Source organism: Ochlerotatus camptorhynchus, unplaced genomic scaffold (genome assembly GCF_037179485.1).
Source record: "Ochlerotatus camptorhynchus isolate MF236.1 unplaced genomic scaffold, CSIRO-AGI_Acam_v1.1 ptg000062l, whole genome shotgun sequence".
NCBI lineage: Eukaryota > Metazoa > Arthropoda > Insecta > Diptera > Culicidae > Ochlerotatus > Ochlerotatus camptorhynchus.
Window position 1 is genome coordinate 6,536,394 of NW_027040552.1, and position 16,488 is coordinate 6,552,881.

Sequence of the window (16,488 nt, forward strand, 5' to 3'; positions counted from 1 at the left end):
CAACTGGTATGATACTACAATAAGATCGTTAGTGTAGGTAGGCCTATACGTTACAGTGTCCAGTCTACTCGATCCATGGCCACACATCGCCAGCCTCGTAGTCTGCGAAGGGTCTGCATTTGTGGATTCTGTCAATCTGGTCCTTTCAAACGCTTTGGATTTTCTTTCATTTGAATTTGAATGCAACTTTTTTAATTCAATCGGGACTAGTTTGAGTTAACTACACTCTAATTTTATTTTTGTTTCGAAAATATTTCATCATATGTAGTTCGATGCGGATTCGTTAATTGTTAAGCTTCACTAAATATCTAATCTTGCAACCTCAGAATGTCCTCCAGATCGTCTTTGGGAATGTCTTTATCACCAAAACCCCATACGGGATCTTTATGGGCGTACTCGTCGGTCAGGAAGCGCGTTCCATCACCGTACTTGGCTGCCCTTCGTTCAATGATTTGCGGAGGAACTGATTTACCTAAAAGTACATCGATTATTGCAAATTTGCTGGCTTCACAGTAGGATGATAGGCCATATCTGTTATACTTACGATCATAAGCCCACCCAAGCCGGGCAAAGCCATCGATGATACCGGTCGTTACATTGAACACATAACTGCCCAGTTCACCCGTTTTGTAATCCCACGGGAACACGTGATGGTAGTTGTGCCATCCTTCTCCCATGGCAGCGATTGCGACGGCCAGGTTTTCCACGGGACTGATGTTCCTGTAATTGCCATTTTGAAAATTAATAACTTATATTAAACGAAACCCAAGCATGAAGAGCTTACTTATCATACGGACGATTGCCGAACATGTGCGCTACGCTGTTGACAAAGAAGGCAATGTTGAGGGTGGTTGTGAAGCGCATTGTGAAGCACACCCAGAATGCTACCCATAGGTTTTCGGACCAGTAGTAGTACGGAATCAGGACGGGTAGGCCGACGACTAGGAGAGCGAACAGAGGAATGTAATATCTGGAAAGAGCAACAAATATGTTTAGCATTAGCAAGGAATCAAAAATATCTCCAAATGTTCAAAGTGTTCATACGCGAAGTTAGCGATTTTCAGAATTGGTTGGAAATGCTAACATGAAGCTATAGTGTGATAATTTATTAGCTAGAGAATGATCTTTTGAAGAGGGTGGTGGATAGTTTCGTTAGAGTACGGCAGTATGAAAATTGAATAGAAGTTGAAAATGAGCGAAGGGCCATTAATGCGACAGTTTTTAAGGTCAGATGCACATCTTTTGCCTAACCCGTACGATGTACGCGGAGACTTGAAGTATGTCTTCAAGTCTACAGGCCTGTGCCATTGGAGTCAAGCACCGTGTAAATCACGAAAACCCGTTTAAAAAAAAACCGCGTAAAAAAACGACCAAGGAAACGACCAAATTGTTAGCAAGCTGTTTCACGAAGTGAAGCCGAAGATGATACACGTGTGCTAAGCTGGGTTTAGACAGAACAAATGAATTGATCACGTCAGTTGAATTCAACTGACTTGAACGCGAATTGAACGTGTAAACCATGCCATTCAATTGACTTGATCAACTCGCTTGAATTGAAAAAAGTTGAACCAAGCTCAATTTTTCAAGCCAATTGAATTCAACTGGGTTGATCATTTGACTTGCCTAGTCTAAACCCAGCTTTAATGAGATGTTGTCCCGATTCAGATCAAGCTCAGTCCTCAACCCTGTATATTTCAACAAAGCAGGTAAGCAAAACGTCATTATCCTTCTACCACTCCGATCGAGCTTTGTTGCAGAGAGTTTGTCGTGGTAGTCGTAGTAAGCGTTTTGTCTGTAGGTATCGTTGGTTGCTTTATGTGTTTGGATTCAATGAGCATTAGGGTAGGAACTACTTCGGCCTAATCACCTATTTAGGGTCTATCGAGCAGAAAACATCAAATAATTCCATGATTTCGGCGTTCACATGTCAATTTTCCGTTTGGTACGATACTTTACTCCAAAATCTACCGAACTATGTTTGCTCCATTATTCTCAAAAGCAAAATAAGCGCTCAGACTGAATCAATTCTTATATTTCAGGCATAATATTTGATAACGGCACAAAAGCATTTGTAAATAAACTTTCTAAGGCCCTTTACACGCGAACCAAAGTACGCCCAAGCAAACCAATATCACTCTCGGAAAGGTGATAGTTGCATCTATCCGATGATGTTGTTAGTTTGCGTGGGCGTACTTTGGTTCGCGTTTAAAGGGCCTTAGAAAGTTTGTTTACAAATGCTTTTGTGCTGTTATCAAATGTTATGCCTGATTTATTCGATAGCCCGGAGTGAATTCAATGGCGGTTCACTGCGTTAGGCCGTATTTAGAATCCACTGTGTTAGGCCGTATTTAGGTCGAGTTTAGGGCCAAGAAGCAGTGTTAGATTTTTAACAATATATCAGCAATTTGTCACTCTTTATAAAACCTTACGGTACGTACGGAAAGGTAATTAAATTTAGAAGGCATTTGTAGTGTAAATTTTCCATTTTGTGAAAAAAAAATCTGTTCAAAAAATAGATGCAAATGGCAGATTGTGCTTAGTTGGCCAAAAATTGAATCTAAGCCCTAGTAAAGTTTAAGGGGCCGCCCTTAACCCAGTCGGTAAAAGTGCAGTTATAAAACAAGACCTAAAGGGTGTCCAAGATGAAATTGCCACACTATGAAATTGCTCTAACTTTTTAACCGTTGGGTAGAATTTAATGAAAATTTGAGTGGATTTAGTTCATAGTGCATTATTTACATCCTGCAAGTTTTAAAGTCCTGTGATCAAAACTCGCGGAAATGGAGTTGAAAGAACAGCCCGTGCGTGATAAAATCTTGCGCATTCATCACGAGAACAAGGATCTCTCGCATCGTTCCATCGCTAAAACGTTGGGAATCGCGAATTCCACGGTGTCGCGAGTGATTAAGCGGTTCGAGGAACGGTTGACCACCGATCGGAAGCCCAGAAGTGAAGGAAAAAGTATTCCGTACAACACCAAAAATCACAACCGCGTAGTTGAGGCCTTCAACCGAAATCCGAACGCCTCCGTTAGGGATGTGGCTAAGAAGCTGCACCTAAGCCGAAGTTTTGTCCAGAAGGCCAAAACTAAGGCTGGGCTTCGAACGTTCAAGGTACAAAAGGCCCCTAATCGCGACGAGAAGCAGAACAAGTGTGCCAAAACCCGTGCCAGGAAGTTGTACCTCAACATGCTGACGAAAGTTGAATGCTGCATCATGGACGACGAAACATATGTGAAGGCCGACTTCAAACAGATCCCCGGCAACCTGTTTTTCACGGCCAAGGATAAGTTCAGCGTTCCGGAGCATGTCCGCACTCAGAAGATGTCCAGATTTGCGAAGAAATTCCTGGTTTGGCAAGCCATCTGCACGTGCGGGAAGCGGAGTGCACCTTTCGTGACCCAGGACACGATGAACGGACAGGTGTACATAAAAGAGTGCCTCCAGAAGCGGCTGCTTCCTCTCCTGAAGGCCCACAACGTCCCAACAATCTTCTGGCCGGATTTGGCCTCATGCCACTACTCCAAGGACGTGCTGAAGTGGTATGCGGACAATAAGGTCAATTTCGTGCCGAAAATGTTCAACCCTCCCAACACTCCGGAGCTCCGCCCCATCGAGAAGTACTGGGCGATTATGAAGCAGCACCTTCTTAAACGACCTAAGGTAGTGAAGACAGTCGAGGAACTGAAGAAAGTATGGGTTTACATGCAAAAAACGGTTGATTCACAGGTTGTGCAGAATCTTATGGCCGGGGTTAAGGCCAAGGTGCGGGCATTTGCGTATGGACTGTAAATAAAATACGAGTAAAATGGTAAAATGAAGTTTAATAGTTATTTCTCAATCCCTGAAAATTTGATGGCAATCGGATGAAAACTCGAATTTTGCGAATCAATTTTGTGTGTGGCAATTTCATCGTGGACACCCTTTAGCTGGAGGAGGCTGTGTTCATTTCTTATAATATACTGTGGAAATAGGGTTGTTTCACCAGTTTTACCGAAACCAGTTTTAGCGGTAATACCGTGGCATTCTGCAATATCTAAATACCGGTTTTTAATCTTCTGAAAATTGGTAATTTCCGTAATATATATGTCCAACAGTTAGTGTGACAGTTCAATAAGAGCAATTATGAGGTTTACTTTAATTCTGATAGACTCTAGTAATCTACAAGTATCAAATTAAATAAATCAAAAAATCTTAAGTTTTAAGTTATTTCACTTGATGATTTTAAGCCACACAAACTGATAACATCAAAGCCATCACCAAACTTGTTTTTCATTGACAGTGTTGCTAGAAACCACAGAGAATATTTCAGAATCAATCGATTTAGTAATGTAAGCACCCAAACTAACTTTGGATGATGAAAAATCCAAGGTACATGAAAATTGAATATTCCGCGGATACGGCGTGCCTAAGAAACATCTAACAGAGGCAGTATCAGAGGACTAGCTTCAGTGACAAGAAAATTTCGGTATAAATTACTAACTCAAATCAAGCCTTTCCGGAAACTTTTCAAGCTGCTTAAAATCAAGCCCAAACCTATTCCCAACTCCTTGTTGATAGTAGTCATATTTTAACAGCTGCTGAAAAAGCAAATGCTCAATGTAACCATTCTCTCAATTCACACCTTTTGGGTAGCAGGATTGTAAGTCCGCTTGGAGATCTCGCATCTGAAACGGTCCGCAGTGTTGAAGTGTCTTCCAACATCTTCAAGGAGGAACATAGAGTGACGGTTAGTGAAGTGATAGCTGCAATCAAAGTATCTAAAAACATAAAGGTACCCGGTTTCGATATCATCCTTAACATCGAGCTCAAGCATCAGAGTGAAAACTCTCATCTTCATCTTACCTCAATTTTCAACAAGTGCTCGGGACTTGGCTACTTTCCACAATGTCATAACATAGCTAAAGTCACACCAATCCTAAAGCCAGGCAAAGATCCCACTTCCCCTAAGAGCAATCGCCCGATCAGTATCTTCTCGGCTCTTTCTAAACTTTTCGAAAGGATTATCCTCTCGCGACTGCTTTGCGTATTCCAACAACATCATTCAAAGGTAGGATAAGGAATGCTCCGAAGCAAATTGTGAGGAGTCCGCCGCGTTCAATCATGATTGCATTCTTCGAGCAATACACGGACCTTGAGAAAAAGTTCAAGAACTTTTCAAAACTAGCACGATTACTGGCGTCGATTTGTCGAAGGGCTATCACGAGATACGCGAAACGCGACATCGTCGGTCAACGAGGTAATGGAGTAGGTATTGGAACAGGTGAATTTTTGATTTCACGCGTTTGTTTGTCCTGATTCAGTGCTGATTCAAAACAGTGTTGGCGATCCTGCGTCGAATAGGGACGAAATAGGCTTCTCTTTCGGATACCTACCGCCTCTTTAACAACGCTTATGATATTGAGCAATTGCTTTTGAATAATTCATCTGAACATACCAAATCGTTAAGATAAGAATCTCCGAAATTATTTTAGTTTGGAATCTGACTTCTAGCGGTACACAGTGTTGGCAGAAAAAGTGATTTTTGGCATTTTAATTCAAACCATACATATTTGAACATTAATAACTTTTTTCAGAGACATTCTAGCACCGTACTTTCTTCGACAAACTTTTTCGGCACTTCCTAGACTATAATTTTACATGGTTATTTTCATGGTTCCAGCAAAGCTGTGGTCTCTAGGGATAAATATGCAAAAATTAGGTTATCCCATACTAATTTCCATACTAATTTCAAACGCAATCCGGAAACCCGGGTTACAACCAATCGTCCTAAAAATTTGAACAGTTGTTTGGGACCAAAAATGGAATCAATAAAGTCTAGACCAACAATTGATATGGCCTTAACTCCATTTTGTAAACAAACTTTGAAAGGCCATTTTCTCGCGAACCGAAACCTTCATTCGCAAACCTAAACCACAATCGGGTAGAGGAGAATTTTCCCTACACCCAACCGGTGGATGTAAGATTCGCTTACAATTATGTGGGATTCATCATCAGAGGATGGAAGTGGAGACCGCATGAACCGAGGATGCGATTTACCTTGCTGCGGTTCAATGCAAGAAAATTGGAGACCGAAAATGTGGAGTGTATTAGTGAGTGAAATTAATTATGTCGAAAAAAATAGAAAAAAGGTTGGCGACTGGGACTCGAACCACGGACGTTGCGATTATCAGACCTGTGCTTTCTCCACTGCTCTCTCTATGCTTCTGAATATGGTCAGCCTAAAAGCAAACATGAAGCGCTCATTTTCTCGCATGCTCGACTTCGTATGCTTTTTCTGCAGGAGAGATTCGAGATAAGTGTGTGCGTCGTTCTACAATGTTCTACAATGTACGTCGTTCTACAAGCTTACTGGTATAGTCGAAAGCGTAGATGGAACACGAAATAAAAAAAAAAAAACAAAAAACCATATAGATTTTTGGTTTGCGTGTACCTGTTAATTATGTTGGTTTGCCTTTGCGGACTTCAGTTTGCGAGAAAATTGCCTTACAAGGTTTGTTTGCAAAATGGAGTTAAGGCTATTTCAATTGTTGGTCTTGAAGTGTTGTTCTCGCTTGGTGAAGTAATAATATATAAAGGTGACCAATAGAGTGATGCAAAATTTGAAATTTTCGCTCCACAGTACTTAAACGATTCCAAATCGGATCCTGACTAACCTCTTAAAATTTGAACCCATTTGGTGAGAAACTGAGATGGCACAAATTATTTGAAGTTTGTATGGGAATTACTATGGTAAAACCAAGATTTTTGTTCATGTCTATCTAATAATTCACCATATCGGTCTGCTTCAAAAGCTTTCAACTGTACTTGTAGAAAATTTTTCCAGCTACAACTTTGCTGAAGACCACTTTTTGATTAAATGCAAGGATCGAAAGTTATCAATGGTTCAATGCGCTGATGTCTTATGATCATGCTCAATCAACTGCTCAGCAGGCAACATTGGTGTTTCTGGGGCGTTGAATAGGACACAAAAATCATGGTTACTATGTCACACTGCAAAATACAGTGTTGCCTACAGAGTAGCTGCTTGATCATGTCATAAGTTTACCAATCTCTTAAATAATTAATAACTTTTTCCTGTCTCGTTTTACATAGAAACGATCTTCAACAAAGTTGTAGCTGAAAAAATTTTCTATAAGAATGGCTATCGAACTGTTTCACAACTCAATATGGAAAAAGACTAGAAGGCAATGAACAAAAAGTTGAGATTTCCCATAGTAATTTACATGTAAACTTCAAATGGTTTGTGCGAAGTCTGTTTCTAGCCAAATGAGTTGTAACTTTGGGAGGCTAATCAGGACCCGATTTGAAACCATTTAAGCACTGTGGAGCGAAAAAGTCAAATTTTGCATCAGTCTAGTGACCAACCCTATTGTACATGTACTACCCATAATCGCATAACAGTCCCATATGGATAGGAAATCAAGCAAAGATGGGACTGATATGCGATTGTGGGCAGTGTACCTAAGTATACGTTGGTCTCGAATGATTCCGTTTACGCTAGGGAATCGCGTAAATGGAGTAAACGTAGCGTATGGGTTTGACCTAATAGGGACCAACATGGAATATCTCGCGGTGCTGGACATATAGAAGGTTACTGTCTTCGAAAAAGTTGTTCAATGGATCAAGGCCTAAAGGTTGGTGTACAGAAGTTCGGAATTTTCTCACGACGCTAGTGTGCATGAATTTGTGATATCCTTGTTTGTGTGATATCTTGAAATCCTTGCCATCTAGGAAGTTGCTTTCTTGGGCGAAGTTGTTCAGTGGATCAAGACCAATATGGATAGAATATGGGTTTTTTCGGAATCGGGATGACGTCTAAAACCCGTAAATCGATTTCCGACGCCATTTTGAAATCCAAGATGGCGGCTTCCCGTTTCAGAAATAGTGGGAAATACTACCAAATACCCTTCTATGTGTATATTTTCGGAATCGGGATGACGTCTAGAGACCGAGAATCGGTGTCCAGCGCCATCTTGAAATCAAAGATCGTCATCTTGCCGATGTCAGAAAAAGTGGGCAATACTGCCAAATACCCTTCAATATGGATATTTCCGGAATCAGGATGACGTCTAGAGACCGAAATCGATGTCCAGCGCCATTGTTAAATCCAAGATGGTGGCTTCTGGTATCAGAAAAAGTGGAAATACTGCTAAATACCCTTCTATATGGATATTTTCGGAATCGGGATGACGTCTAGAGACCAAAAATCGATGTCCAGCACCAGCTTGAAATCAAAGATGGCGGCTGTCGATTTCAGAAAAAGTGGGAAATACTACCAACTACCCTTCAATACGGATATTTCTGGAATTGAGATGACGTCTAGAGACCGAAAATCGATGTCCAGCGCCATTTTGAAATCCAAGATGGTGGCTTCCAGTTTCAGAAAAAAGTGGAAATACTGCCAAATACCCTTCAATATGGATATTTTCGGAATCGGGATGACGTCTAGAGACCAAAAATCGATGTCCAGCGCCATCTCGATATCAAATATGGCGGCTTCTGATTTCATAAAAGTGGGAAATACTGCCAAATACCCTTCACTATGGATATTTCCGGAATCGGGATGATGTCTAGAGATCAAAAATCGATATCTGACGCCATTTTGTAATCCAACATGGTAGCTCTCAGATTCTGAAAAACTTACCATTTAGAAATCCAAGAGGTGGCCAGTGACTTCAGAAAAACTGTCAAATACCCTATAATATTGATATTTTCGGAACTGGTTGCACGTGAACATCCCAAAAATTGATGTCTGACGCCATTTTGGAATCTAAGATGGCGGCCGTTGTTTTCTGAAATGCTGTCAAATGCTACTATATCTGGATATTTTCGGTACAGGGCGCGTGTAGATGCCGAAAATCGATGTCCATTTTTGAAATCCAAGATGGCGGCTCTCAGATTCGGAAAAAAACTGCCAAATACCCTACAATATGGATATTTTCGGAACAAGCACTACATTTTATGTCTGACGCCATTTTGTAATGCAAGATGGCGGCCAATAACTTCATAAAAACTGTCAAATATGCAATAATATGGATTTTTTGAGACGACATGTAGATGCCGAATATCAATGTCCGACGCAATTTTGAAATCCTAGATGGCGGCTTCCGGTTTCAGAAAAAGATATAAATACTGTCAAATACCCTTCAATATGTGTATTTTTGGAAAAGTAATGACGTCTAGAGAATGACATCTAGAAATTGAAAATGAGTGTCATGAAATCCAAAATGACAGCTACAGGATACAGGAAAAGTTGGAAATACTGTCAAATACCCATGAATGTGGGTATTTTGGGATTGGTGGTGATAGCTACTACCTAGCAATTACTTTTTTTTTTCCTTTGGTTTGTTTTTTCCGTCGATCTTGTTTTCCGTGCTGAGCACCAATGCTACCGACATGCCAGGAAGGCAGCTCCCACACCTGGACCCTACCTATCGACCCATCAACTCATGAACCGGGGACCAACTGCTTTACTTCCCATCCGAAGGAAGGCGTGATCAGAGATGTTATGCCTCAGAACATCCCGGCGGTGCCGACTGGGATTGAACCCAGGCCTGCTGGGGTGAGAGGTAATCACGCTTACCACTACACCACCGGCGCCGTTGCCTAGCAATTACTGTCCAATGCCATATTGAATTCCAAAATGGCAGCTTAAGCACAGACAAAAAGACATAACACTCGCAAGTTGTTCATCGAACAAGCATTTAATGGACAATTTAAAAGTATCGTAGTTCGTAGTTCTACCACCTGTGGCGCGCATAGTCAATTCCCTTGCGTTTGACGTTTACACACTACCGCCATCTGTTCAGCGTAGTGCCCACCACAGTGTACTCAACAGATGGTGGTAATGTTGCGACGATGTTAAATCTAAGATGGCAGCCCTGTTTAAAAAAAACTGTCCAATACCCTACAATAGACGGAAAATTAATGGCTAACGCCATTTCGGCATTTCAATTTTTGACATCTGCATGTCGTCTTTGTTACGAAAATATCCATATTGTAGAGTATTTAACAGTTTTCCCCACTTGTTCTGAAACCGGAAGCCACCATCTTGGAACATAAAATGGCACAGGACATCGATTTTCGGTCTCTAGACGTCATCCCGATTCCGAAAATATCCATATTGAAGGGTATTTAGCAATGCAATATTTCCCACTTTTTATGAAATTGGAAGCCACCATCTTTGATGTCAAGATGGTGCTGGAAATCGATTATCCGTCTCTAGACGTCATCCCGATTCCGAAAATACCCATATTGAAGGGTATTTAGGAGTATTTCCCACTTTTTATTAAAAAAGGCAGCCGCCATCTTGGATTTCAAAATGGCACTGGACATCAATTTTTGGTCTCTAGACGTCATCCCGATTCCGAAAATATCCATATTGAAGGGTATTTGGTAGTATTTCTCACTTTTTCTGAAATTGGAAGTCGCCATCTTGGATTCCAAAAAGGCGTCGGAAATCGATTCACGGGTTTTAGACGTCATCCCGATTCCGAAAATACCCATATTCTATCCATATTGGTCTTCATCCACTGAACAACTTCACCGAAGAAAGCAACTTCTTAGATGGCAAGGATTTCAAGATATCACACAAACAAGGATATCACAAATTCATGCACACTAGCGTCGCGTAGTGAGAAAATTCCGAACTTCTGTCCACCAACCTTTAGGTCTTGATCCATTGAACAACTTTGCCCAAGACAGTAACCTTCTATATGACCAGGATCGCGAGATATTCTATGTTGGTCCCTATTAGGTCAAATCCCATATGCTACGTGTACTTCATTTACGCGAATTCGATTTACGCGCTACACGCTTATTCTGGTCAACTCAAAATTGAGTCGAATGTACTCATCTCAGCGGCAAGTATGGCTACTCAAAATTGAGTAGCCTTATGTTCACTCACTTTTGAGTAAACTACGTTCTCACGTAGACTGAGTCAAATCCACTCGCCGGTATTTTCAGTTGCAGGGAGGGTTTTTATTTTGGTTTTCATTCAAGGAAATGGAAATTGCCTGCTCCGGATTCCTTCTACCGGAGCAAAAAACGGTTCAACACCGTTTCCCTAAGCAATTCGTACTTACCTGAAGGCATTCCAGCCGGTTTTGAGTAATATTTTCTATGAGCTTTCCTCCGACATGACTGGCATTTTTTCCAAGTCCAGGATTTTGCTGACTGAGTGGCTTTTACTCAGTTTGACATTTCTCGTTTACTCAATTTTTGACAACTCGATACATCGGACGAAAGTGAGTACGATCGACTCACCTGGTGAGTAAGCAGAAGTTAGCGTGTACGTACAGCTATCCCCCGAAGAACGCGTTACCCACTGAGTTGCACCCACCGCTTTTTCTCGGCGGGGTTTCAACCAGTCGGTCTGATTTTTTGCATGTGAGTACACGGTAACCGCAAAATACCCAATAATGACTACAAAGTACCCAGTTTAAAAAAAATAGTGAAAATTTCTGTTCAATATGGTACACATAAAAGGAGCGTCACATCTCATCTAAGTTTACATTATAAATCGTGTAAAGTTCTGAGACATTTCCTGAAATGTTGCAAATATTGTATATAGATGTCCATATTTGTAAACAACATTGCTTACAAGTTGCTCGTTTGCGTGAAATGAAATACAAGTTTACGTAAATGAATGTTTACATCACAATTATAATTCAGAATTTTTTGCTATGTAAGCATTTTCGAAGGAAACTGGGACTACCCATTAAATGAGTAAAATTTTACCCATATATGAGTAATTACAACTTCAAAAACAAGTAGTAAGTATTCATTTTTGAGTAACAAATACTCATAAATGCATAATATGTTTACTCATTTAATGGGTAGTCCCAGTTTCCCTCGAAAATGCTTGCTTTGTAGTCATTATTGGGTATTTTGCGGATACCGTGTAGTGCCAATGGAGAACTACACTCATAAATTGAACTATTCCCATTTTGCTTGAAATTAAATCAATTTGACCTTAAACTCAGTTTTATCATATTGAATGATTAAAAATTAATCCTCTCTTTCTAAAAAAAATAAGCATCTGATATTAATCCCAGTTTAATCATGGTTGATTAGATTGTAGATTATCTTTTTTTTTTATAAATTTGAATCATTTTTGATTTTATTTTAATAATTTTTGATTGAATTTTAATCTTTTTTGATTATATATCAGTATTAAAATTTAATACTGGAAAGATTATTTTGAATTTAATCATGCATGACTACTGGCGAAGTAATCATGGCTCGAACTCAATAAGATGAAGCGGGAAACTGCATACTTTTTAAGCTTTTTTGATTTAATTTATCTTTGAGTGTAGTCATTCGTAGAAAATCAGAGCACTTGGTTGAAAACCCGGTGGGTAGAACTCAGTGGGTAACGCGTTCTTCGGTGGAAAGCTGTATTACTCGCGCTCTTCGGGGGAAAGCTGTACTGTGCATTTATAGTTCCTATAATATTATATCAGTCCCATATGAAAAAAGCAGGTATTGAGAAAACGGCAGTTGAAGTTACGAAGTGCAATTCTCATGTTAATTTTTGAAAAATCATTGTAAATTAAATGATACATTTTTCAAGTTGAAATCAGTTACAATGAAGCTTGCATGTTTTGTTATATCTGCGAAAATATGGCGATACAAAAAGCACAGCTGTAACTTGACCTCTGCATCAGAGGTCAAGTTACAGTTTCTGGACGATATAATTTCAGGATGGGACTGATATGCGATTACTTTGCTTGATGGGACAAACTAACTTGATGTTGTCCGTTGTTTTATCACGTAATATGAAAACAGATGCCAATTGATAGTGGATAAAATTGTTATCTTAAAATTGACGAAAAGCCATATGGAACTAATAAGCGATTATAGGCTGTATACTCTCTATATAAAGGTAGAAATATCCCTGCTCACTTTTTCTGCCACATAACAATCGGATCCGCCTCCAGGTCACTCATGTCGATGATCTTCCTCTTGGCGACCACCTCCGGGTGTGGAGTCGTAAAGACCCATCCTACGTGGGCAAAGAAAAACCCTCTCTTGGCGTTGTGCGGATCGGCATCCGTTTCCGAGTATTTGTGATGCACTCGATGGTCGTGGGCCCAGGTGTATGCATCCCGCTAAAATATAAATAAAAGTGATTAGGATTCGCATGAACTGAAATTAGACATTGTACGAAACGTACCTGGCCACATATGGTGAACAGAAACATAAGCAGTAGCCGTAGAGGCCATTTCGCTTTGTACGATTTGTGAGACCACAGACGATGCGCGCCTGCTGTGATTCCAATACCAGATGTCCATACCAGAACCAGTGCTGAAAGTTTTTTTTAACCTTATTAGTTCAAAATTTTCAAATTACAGTGCCAGAAAAATCTTACTCCACAGAACGGTGTAGAATTTGGTTTGAAGTGTTATTACTAGCCACAGGCCTATCAAGAAGCCCACGTGCAGGAACAGCTGTGCGAAAAAGTCTGGCCACCGAATCTGGGGCCGAAACTCTTCGCTTTGAACGTTTTGTTTTGGATCGATTTGGTTGTTATTGTCATCGTTACTGACTAGTTTGTTTTCTCTGCTGGTACTAACTATCCGCTGTTGAACCGAGGATGAGGATATGGTGGAGCTGCTGCTGCTATGATGATTATCGGGAGCCAGAGTGGGATCTGCAATGTCGGGTGCCATTGTTCTGAGACTGGATCAGCAGGACAGGATGATGTTACAATTAGCTGGCCGCTAGGTTGCTCTGTCGTCTCTGAAAGAATGAAATAATCGATAGAACCAATTGGTGCATGGCAGATAATCACATAATATCAGGGTTAGACGGTATGGGGTTGAAGTGCAAACCCATTTGCTGTAATTACTATCACGTTACCGCGAGAATGGTTGATCTTATCTATAACAGGGTGGTGGAGAGTGTGTCTGTTTGAGAAGCAACTGCGGCGTTGTGGTTGGCCTGGTCGGTGGTTTAAAGTGCGGTGGCACTGCCCTTTGTACTGGTGACAAATTGATCCGCGTTTGATGATAGTATGAGGTACACGAATCTGTGGTGGGATGGGACATGTGGGATTGGTCACGTGAGTGAAGAAAGGAGATTGTTAAACTAAAGGCACATATCACGGTGACTTCGCAGAATTCATATAAAATCAATTCTGTTTTTTACGCGATTTTTATTGTATCGATTTTGCCCTTATGCAGGATAGTTACAGCAATCAGTAAACTTCAATCAAGTCGTACTGTCAAGTTAAAAGGAGTATTTTTTCCTTGATTTGTTTTCCGTCGATCTTGTTTTCCGTGCTGAGCACCAATGCTACCGACGCCAGGAAGGCAGCTCCCACACCTGGACCCTACCTATCGACCCATGCTTGTTATGCCTCAGAAAATCCCGGCGGCGCGGCGCTGACCTGCTGGGGTGAGAGGTAATCACGCGTACCACTACACCACCGGCGCCGATAGTTAAAACAAGTATTAAGATGCCAGATTGCAAACTATCGTCACCTGGTGAGTGAATTCTGAACTGAGCTGTCGATCATCCAATAGGTCACTAACTTCTATCTAGTCGAGGTCACAAGTCGCAAAGAAATTCCGAGGGTATTGAATTCTTTGAATAGCTCCAAAACCATTCTAGGACAAACTCCATGGTAATTCAAAACATAATTTAAAGTGAATTCTCAAGAGAGTTCCAATGGAATTCTGAAGAAAAAAAAACCCCAAGAGGGGAAAATAAAGGGTAAAATTTTAAAGAAATACATAGAAGGTTTTTTAATGGAATTCCAAGGATAATTTCGAGAGGAATATAGATTATTCTATGCAGAATTCAAAGACTTATCTGTGGTGAATGATATGGGAACTCTTTGGAGAATTCAAGCGACTTGTTAATTGATTTATGAAATAAAGCTTTATTCAATTCATGGAAGAATCATTTAAACATCATAGTAAGTCTTAGGATGGATTTCATTATGTTTGTAAGGATTGATCTGCATATAAAATCTGGGCAGTTCTAATAATAAAGTCAAAGGAATTCCGGAGAGATTCTCAAATTTATTTCAGAGAAATTCTGAAAAGAACTCTGTGAAGGAAAACTATATTTAAAAAAAAAATCACTTAGAGTTATATGCTAATTTTAAGTAAGTTTATATTTACACATACAGGGGTTGTGCGAATTAAAGGGTACTAGCAAAATTTTGTCCAACTTTGGACTGTTGTAACTTCGTTGAATATTGTTCTATTTGTAATATTCAAGAAGCATTTTACTGAAAAACTGATCAAATTTCGCTCCACAGTGCTCAAACGGTTCCAAATTGGGCCCTGATTAGTCACCCAAAATTTGAACTCATTTAGTGAGAAACTGACTTGGCACAAACCATTTGAAGTTTATATGGGAATTACTATGGAGAAGCCATAATTTCGATTCACATCGATCTCAAAATTCACCAATTCACTCCACTTTAAAAAATGATATCTGAGCTTGTTGAAAATTTACTCAGCTACAACTTTGTTCGAGACCAATTTTCGATTAAATGTAAGGAACAAAAGTTATTAATCATTCAAGTCACTAATGTCTTATGATTATGCTCAATCATCTGTTCAGCAGGCAACATTGGTGTTTATGGCGCGTAGAATAGAGGACAAAATCATGGCTACTATGTCACACTGCAGAATACAGTGTTGCCCACAATACAGTTGCTTAATCTTGCCATAAGATTATCATTCTCTTAAACAATGAATAACTGTTTAATTTGACGTTTGGCTGAAAAACGATTTTCTACAAAGTTGTAGCTGATAAAAATTCCCATAGGAATAGCAATAGAATTTTTGAACAGTACAATATGTAAAAAGGCTAAATGACAATGAACAGAAAGTTTTGTTTTACCATAGTAATTTCCATATAAACTTCATATAGTTTGTGCCAAGCTATGCTTCTCAAGCTGAAATTTTTGAGCTCAAATTTCACCCCAGGCAAGTCATGAATGACCTAAAATGTGTTAAACAAAACAAATAAGCAATAATCATTAGTTCAACGACAGATGAGCTTAAATTAAATCTTAAACAAGACGTTAATAGCAAAACTTCAAGTTAAGTTGCTTTCATTTAAATAGTTTTGACTGAATAATGAAAGCACAATATGATATCAGACTTATGTCACGACAATTGAAATCAAAATGAGTTTTCATTATGATAGGAACTGCAAAATTTAATATCGATTTGCTTTCATTTTGTTAACCGACTTTGCTTGGGAACCATTTACGGCAGGCCCGTATTCAGTCAAACATTATGAATGCAAAATCAGTAATCAAATTGATTTCCTTGAAAGCAGAATTAGTTTTCCGTTTGATGCAACAGTGTAAAATGTTGATCTCATTTTTGCTGTGTTAACCGTTAAGTCAACCAAAATGAGATCAAATGGAGTATTCAAAATAAGTTACAGTATGCAAAAAAAGTTTATCCACCCCCCCCTACCAATTAACATTTTTTTTTTCTGGTGAAAATCAGTTTAA

General features: G+C 39.7%; 1 protein-coding gene across 1 annotated transcript in view; it reads right to left on the reverse strand.

Annotated features, from left to right (window-relative positions):
- Positions 1-304: 304 nt before the first annotated feature.
- LOC135696852 (acyl-CoA Delta-9 desaturase) overlaps positions 305-16,488 on the reverse strand; it is a 49,254-nt gene continuing 33,070 nt past the window's right edge. The window contains exons 2-7 of the mRNA XM_065216388.1: positions 13,375-13,745; positions 13,180-13,310; positions 12,909-13,114; positions 785-970; positions 545-720; positions 305-472 (exon numbers count right to left, since the gene is read on the reverse strand). Of these exons, the coding sequence (XP_065072460.1) occupies positions 309-472; positions 545-720; positions 785-970; positions 12,909-13,114; positions 13,180-13,310; positions 13,375-13,675 (1,164 nt within the window). The 5' untranslated portion in view covers positions 13,676-13,745 and the 3' untranslated portion in view covers positions 305-308. The remainder of the gene's footprint in view (positions 473-544; positions 721-784; positions 971-12,908; positions 13,115-13,179; positions 13,311-13,374; positions 13,746-16,488) is intronic.